Raw genomic sequence first — 7,381 nt, 5'->3', positions numbered from 1 at the left:
AATATTAAAAAAAGAATGGAGGGTAAAGGAAGGTCAACCTATCTCTTGATAGATTTAGTTAAGGGTGCCTTTTTGGATGACTGCTGTCCTCTCTGACACAACTGGTCCCTGTTTGGTGCCTGTCTACTTTCCACCCCATTTCATGAGCTACCCTCTATTCTGATCTGTGGCCAAGCTGCGGCATTGATTCCATAACCATTCATTTAGAGAGTAGTGAATTTCTGGGGGTCTGGGTGGGATAAGGTGGGAACACCAAATGAGGATGTTTCCCTGGGAAGGCGGGCCTGTGTTCTTTGGGAGACTACAGGGGAGCCCTGTAAAGCGTCCTCATCTGGCTTGGGAGCAGGAGAGACTCAAGAGAACCTTTTTCTCCGCTTTAGGAGAAAAGCCACCAAAGGAGGTCCAGGCCCTCAGCCTCCGGGTTCGTGCGCCCTCTCCAGTCCGGCTGAGAAAACCGAGGGCGTGGCCAGAGAATTGACTGACGGCTCACTCACACCAGTCTGGCGACGGAAGCGTGTTCAGGCCCACTGATCCCTGGCTCCTCCGCCATCCTAGCTTCTGGGATTTGGTTTTGACGCGAACCAGGCCGGAAGACTGCCTAGTCTTAAGAGAAACACCGGAAACGTGTTCCCGACTATCGTTCCGCCTGCGCCGCGGCCATCGGTTCCGTTTCGCGGCCCGGAAGTGCGGCCTTCTAGTTGACAAGCAAGAGGCAGCCACTGCAGGACCTGGTGCCCGAGGAGTCGGAGGTGGGGTCCAGCGGGCATCCCTCGGTCACGTCCCAGAGTCAGAGGGAAGGCCCGGGCGTGCTGGGGGAGGGACGCCCGCGTGAGGATCGGTGCACGCGTGGCGAACGCGAGAGGGCGCTGCAGGATCGGGGCAGGGCGCGGGCAAGGCTGCAGAGGCGGGAAACAGTCGGTGTGGTCCTTGTGGGCCCGAAGGGAGCTCTGGCACAGGGTGGGAGAGAGACAGGTTGATGGAGCAAGGTGCATGGCATGGAGAGGACATTGTGGCGAGAATACAGCAGTAGATGTGGTCGAGAGTGTGTCTTTGTTCTCGAGCATCCAGGAAGGTCCTGAGGCATCTGAGGAGTCCGAGCCCTCCGGGGAGCGGGGTGGGGGTGGAGGGTGGATTTGAGGAGTTTAGGACCTATGGGTTGGCACACAAGTTGAAAAAGGAGGCCGCTGGCAGAGGCAGGTGCAAAGCCTTGTCTGAAGAATTAATTCATCGTCACAGAGGACTCAGATAAACTAGGTTAGCAGGCTCCCTCTGGCTGTCGCGTGAGGGAAATGTCCGGAGGTGGGGGTGTGGAGGGACTTACAAGGTGACTTCCAGCAGTCCAGGCTGGTGGTAACTGGCACAGTGTATAAGATGATTTGAGAGAAAGGGAGGAATCGGCCTGGCCAAAGGGAAGGACGTGTTTTGTGTTAAGGATATAGAACCGTTGAATCTAAGTTCTCAGCCCTGGTATAGGGGCAGGATTTAATGGGGTCCCACTCACTCAGGAGCCAAGGCCCCAGAGAGACGGGTGTTAGGGTGTATCCTGTATCTTGATTCTCTCCCTTGGAGCAGAGTTGTATGCAGTCTGAACCAATTGTAACATTCTTAGAAAACAGGCCCAGAGACCTGGAATTACCCACTTGGTGGCTTACCTGGCAGATCTCAGCTTCTTAGCTCATGTGTGTGTGTGTGTGTGTGTGTGTGTGTGTGTGAGAGAGAGAGAGAGAGAGAGAGAGAGAGAGAGAGAGAGAGGGAGAGGAGTTTCTTCCCTTTTCCAGGGCCTCAGTCTCGTCAGGGCCAGGATGATAGTCTCGGGTGCATAGGAAATATGAGGATTGAAACGCAGTGTGATGGTTTTCAGCTTGCTGGTCTTTCACATCCCTTGTGTGTGGTTTCTTTGCACCTCAGGGCTCAGCTGATGTAAAAAAGAGACAGGGCCGCAGTGCTTTGTTATAAGTAGTATTTATTTGCTTTCCTTGGGTATGAGGGGACACTGATGCCCAGCCTGAAGAACTGCTCCCGTATTTGCCAGGAGGCAGGTGCATCCACCCCCACACAGCAGTTAGTGGCACCTGCTTCTGAAGTAGTAGTCTTGGGCCTTAGTGGTGCTAGGATAAGGAAATCTGGCTAGGGGAGAATAGAAAAGAAAGAAAACAACCATAGAGGAAAGGGTCATGAGTAGCTTGGAGATGAGATAGTAGCGTATTGTTTCCTTGGGAGGTCGTTCTCAATGAGACAGGGTAGCCAGTTTTGAATGGGAGTTACTGGCATTTGTTTCTTCTTCTTTTTTTTTAAATAATTTATTTAACTTTATTTTATGTGGATTGATGTGAAGGTATCAGATCCCCAGAAACTGGAGTTACAGATAGTTGTTAGCTGTCATGTGGGTGCTAGGAATTGAACCTGGGTCCTCTGGAAGAACAGCCATTGCTCTTAACCACTGAGCCATCTCTCCAGCCCCCCTGGCATTTGTTTTAAACAAGACCGCCCCCTTGGGAGGAGGACAATCCTGTGATTTAAAGATATTAAAGTTGGGGATAGATAAGTTCCCAGAAGGAGGCTAAATCTAGATCCTCTTTGGGGCAGAAAACGGGATATATATGCTGGTGTTGCAGGGATGGAGGGCACTGAAGAGTAACTAGGCCAGGAGTGCTGACGTGTTTTATGTGTTGGTTCAGGGACTGTGAGGAGGGATGTATGAGTTCGGCCCAGCCTGGGGATGTGGTGCACCGTTGGGTTCTGTGATAAGGATTAAAGGGACCAGGACATAGGATGACAGAGTCCTTAGCTGATAGCCCAACCCCCATTGTCTCCTCATCCCGCAGATGGCAGCGACCGAGGCTGTGCACCACATCCACTTACAGAATTTTTCGCGCTCACTTCTGGAGACCCTCAATGGGCAGAGGCTAGGCGGTCACTTCTGCGATGTGACTGTGCGCATCCGTGAAGCTTCCCTGCGTGCGCACCGCTGCGTGCTGGCCGCGGGCTCGCCCTTCTTCCAGGATAAGCTGCTGCTTGGCCATTCAGAGATTCGTGTGCCACCAGTGGTGCCTGCGCAGACGGTGCGCCAGCTGGTCGAGTTCCTGTACAGTGGCTCCCTGGTGGTGGCTCAGGGTGAAGCGCTGCAGGTGCTCACAGCAGCGTCGGTGCTTCGCATCCAAACCGTCATTGATGAGTGCACGCAAATCATTGCGCGTGCCCGTGTCCCCAGCACCCCCGCACCTGCACCTCTGCCACCACCCGTGCCCCCTCCACTCGCTCCCGCGCAACTGCGCCACCGTCTGCGCCACTTGCTGGCGGCCCGCCCCCCGGGTCACCCCAGCGCAGCGCACAGCCGCAAACAGCGCCAGCCTGCACGTCTGCAGCTGCCTGCACCCCCAGCACCTATTAAGGCTGAGGGGCCGGATACCGAGCCGGTGCTGACTGCCGCCCCTGAAGATAGAGGTGAAGAGGATGACGACGAAGAGACCGATGAAGAGACCGACGCTGAAGAAGGTGAAGGCGGCGGCGTAGGCCCGGGTGAGAGCCAGGCGCCCCTTGCTTTCCCCGACTGCTCAGGGGGCTTCCTTACCGCCACCGCAGCTGACAGCGCACGTGAGGACCCGCCTGCATCCACTGGCATCACTGATTATGGTGGTACCGGGAGAGATTTCCTTCGGGGGACTACGGTGACCGAGGATGTGTTCCCAGATAGTTACGTGTCCGCCTGGCATGAAGCGGAAGGCAACGGGGGTCCAGAAAGTTGTCCGGTGGAAATCTCTGCCCCACCTGACTGTGCCCTGGCTGGGCCTCGCCCCACTGGCATGAAGACCCCTGGACCCCCCGTGGCTCTCTTCCCCTTTCATTTGGGTGCCCCAGGGCCGCCAGCACCAACACCTCCGGCTCCATCAGGGCCAGCCCCTGCCCCCCCTCCCGCTTTCTACCCCACGCTCCAGCCAGATGCAGCCCCCAGTGCTCAGCTAGGAGAAACCCCGGCTGTACCTGCTGCCCCTGCTGCTCCTGCAACAGCCATCTCAGGCCCTCCTGTGCGCGTCCCCGGTGCCTCGGGTGCTGAGCAACCCGCCTATGAGTGTAGTCACTGCCGCAAGACTTTCAGTTCTCGGAAAAACTACACCAAACACATGTTCATCCACTCTGGTGAGTGCGAGAGGAAAGGAAATCGCCGTCTCTACTCACACAGATTTCTGAACCCCTTAATCGTTGGACATTTGGTTCCTGGGTGGGATCAGGCACTTGAGGTGCTTTGTTTTGTGTTAGTCTTAGAAGTCTAACTTAGTTCCCCCGTGTAAAGCGCTTGATTGGGAAGTGGGAACCTGCCCTTCCAAAGCAGACCTACTAAGGCCTTAGAAAGCTAGCTTCAGCCTGGGCTGGTCAGGTTAAAGGAAGTGTTGGTGGGGAACTGACCAGCTTCGGGGGTGGGAGCTGCAGGAAGCAGGAAGAGAGTTATGGTGAAGGAACGTGGGTTTATTTCCTATAAAAGTGGCTCATAATATGGGTCTGAGTAGAGAAGGGTCTGCGAATGCCAGCCGAGGTGTGAACTGAAGATGAAAAATCCTTGAAGTAGGAGAGATCTGAGTGTAGCCCAAATGGGCAATGGGCGTTGTTCCAGACAGGTAGAGTTAGTTCCCTTTTAAGGGTTCCTGGCAGACGGTGGCATAGTTGAATGAAGATGTGGGTTTGGGAGAGGGCTTCCTGGCAGAGTGGGATCCCAGAGTGGTTTCCTTGACAAGCAAAGGGTTTCCGACCTGACTCGGGAGGGGAGAATAGAGGAGTCCCTACCAAGGACAGGCTCCAGGGAGAGCAGGATGGACTAATGTGTGTGTGGCTTGCTTTGTCGTCTGCAGGGGAGAAGCCACATCAGTGCGCAGTGTGTTGGCGATCCTTCTCGCTGCGCGACTACCTGCTCAAGCATATGGTCACACACACGGGCGTGCGAGCCTTCCAGTGTGCTGTGTGTGCCAAGCGCTTCACGCAGAAGAGCTCGCTCAATGTGCACATGCGCACACACCGGCCGGAGCGTGCACCCTGCCCTGCCTGTGGCAAGGTTTTCTCACACCGCGCACTGTTGGAGCGCCACCTGGCAGCTCACCCTGCACCTTGATTGGGATCCAGCTGTACTCAGTGCGCAGGTGCAGTCAGACCCTTGGACTAGATCCACTCCACCGGAAGGCTCTCACCTGTTTTCCCTGGACTTGGGACCCAGAACCCTATATCCCTCCTACACATGCTTGGCATCTCTGGATGGGATATGGCGGGGTAGAGGATGGTCAGGGACCCTACCGCCTCAGAGATCTAGACCATTTCCAGGTTGAGCTGGGTCCACAGACTCTTGGAACCTGATATGGGATTTTTGCCCTACCCCCTGTCGGGATATGATGTCTAGGGTTATCCTCTGCCCCAGTGCTGGGCTAGAATTCTCTGACCTCACCTGTAACGCCTGCGGCTGCTGTGCTATTTTCGGTATAGTTCACTCACCATTGTAAGTGAGCCGGGCAAGGGCCTGGAGATTGAAAGAACACACAAGAGACCTGGGTCATTCGAAAGAAGATCAGCCGAATGCCGTTTATTCAAGTTTAGGGAAAACCTTAATACCTAGCTGCTGCACAATGAAATACCCCCCAGGCAGGTGGGAAATTACCACGCCCAAGGTGAAGCTAATCACCAGGTGGGGCAGAGGGAGCACAGGAACAAACAGGATGTTTAGCTGGCTGACCAGAAACTGTCCTCAAGATGAAACCCAGGAGCAGGGGTAGACCCATGGGACCTACACTCACCCTCAGTCTGGATTTCCCTTTCCTCATTGGGCGCCTGTGGAGACTCGGATGGACCTACCATGGAACTTTAGGATTCCATTCTAATAAAGGATGTTGGGCCAGTACATGCCTAGTAGGCTTTTTGAGTTATGGGCTTGGGGCTTGGTCCCCACGTTCGTGGGTTGTACCTTTGCAGTCCCTTGAGATTTCCTGGGCAGGTAGGCACAATTTGGTTTGATAGCCTGAACTTTTATTTTGGGATTTAGGTGGGTGGCCTGCATATGTAACAGTCATCCAGTTTTCTTGAAGTGTTCAACCCTGTGGGGAGGGGAATCCCAGTCCCAATGCTGGCGGCTACATACACATTGCAGAAATTGAGTCTCCCTTCCAACCAGAAACCTTTAAGACTCAAGGTTTTCCCTCCCCCTTCCTGATGGACATGAATGTTGGACATCCCACTCGTGAGATGCCTAGGAGGGCTCTTGGGGGCCAGGCTGCTGTGAGGACATTTGAACCCTGGATGTTGGACTCCCAGTACTAGAGAACCCAGAGTGAATTGGATGGCTGTGTCAGGTGGGTGGGAAGCAAGAATTCATAGAACCCAGGTTGCCTGTTGAATAAAGAAGGTGGCCTAGTGTCAAAGAAACCAGCATGATACCTGCTCTCAGCTCAGAAAGGCTTCCTCCCTGTCCCCTTCCCACCTCTGATACACTGATGTCTAACTAAGGATTTGGGGCAGGAGAAGCTGTAGCTTGAAAGGCCTACCTGCTTGTGTCCTGGGCCCATGGGGCTCTTCTGTGGCTCAGTCTTCTGAATCCCAAGGCTCAATCCACAAGAACACCAGAAGTGAGGCAGAATCTCCGTGCCGCAGGCTCATAGTGGAGAACAGAAGTGTGTTAAATCCAGATGATTAAAGGTGTTCTGAGTGTTTACTGAGCTGCTACTGTACCTGACAGTCAACAGGTTTCCCTTGGATAGTTTAGGCCAAGACCTGGGTTTCATGAAATTACCTCAAGGTAGGTAATTGAGACACAGGCTGGACTTCTTATCTTATTGACTGGAGTTAGGCAGGTCTTATTCCCTTCCTGCCTACTTTCTCATCCTTTTTGTTTTCCTGAGACAGGGTTTCCCAGTAGCTATGGAGCCCATCATGGAACTCACTCTGTAGACCAGGCTGGCCTTGAACTGAGAGATCCTCCTGCCTCTGCCTACTGAGTGCTGGGATTAAAGGCATATGCCTACTTTTTATTTATTTATTTTTATTTAGTGTTCATTGGTGTTTTGCCTGCATGTATATCTGTGTGAGGGTGTCCCATCCCCAAGAAGTGGTGATACAGTTGTGAGCCTCCATGTGGGTGCTGAGAATTGAATCTGGGTCCTTTAGAAGAGCCATCAGTGCTCTTAACTGCTGAGCCAACTCTCCAGCCCCCTAGTTTCCCATCCTTAACAGACATGAGATGGAGACAAATGCTAGCCTTCAAGAGGAGGCTGGTTGGTGGTGTCCAAAGGAGGTGGAGCAGGCCTGGCGATCAGGCAGAGGGCTGGAACTGTAGGAGGACTCCCAGCCAATAAGAACTGTGTGGCAAAAGGACAGAGTTCAAGGGACAAGAGCAGTTGCTGATAGTACT

The 7,381-nt window shown here is 53.9% G+C and overlaps 1 protein-coding gene across 3 annotated transcripts; it reads left to right on the top strand.

The window, feature by feature from the left end:
* Positions 1–520: 520 nt before the first annotated feature.
* On the top strand, positions 521–5,468 carry Zbtb45 (zinc finger and BTB domain containing 45). 3 transcript variants are annotated; one of them, XM_041653766.1, is made up of 3 exons: positions 521–749; positions 2,826–4,137; positions 4,845–5,468. In XM_041653766.1, exons 2-3 carry the CDS (start codon positions 2,826–2,828, stop codon positions 5,099–5,101), a joined length of 1,569 nt encoding a protein of 522 aa, XP_041509700.1. In that variant the 5' UTR covers positions 521–749; the 3' UTR covers positions 5,102–5,468. The 3 variants fall into 3 exon arrangements, with proteins under 3 accessions (XP_041509700.1, XP_041509703.1, XP_041509702.1); XM_041653769.1 differs by lacking the exon at positions 521–749 and adding an exon at positions 915–986; XM_041653768.1 differs by lacking the exon at positions 521–749 and adding an exon at positions 1,117–1,254.
* The last annotated feature ends 1,913 nt before the right edge of the window (positions 5,469–7,381 follow it).

Source organism: Microtus oregoni, unplaced genomic scaffold, assembly GCF_018167655.1.
Source record: "Microtus oregoni isolate MIOR12 unplaced genomic scaffold, Mior012 000006F_ref0000085, whole genome shotgun sequence".
Classification (NCBI taxonomy): domain Eukaryota; kingdom Metazoa; phylum Chordata; class Mammalia; order Rodentia; family Cricetidae; genus Microtus; species Microtus oregoni.
This window is presented reverse-complemented; position numbering and strand designations above follow the sequence as displayed.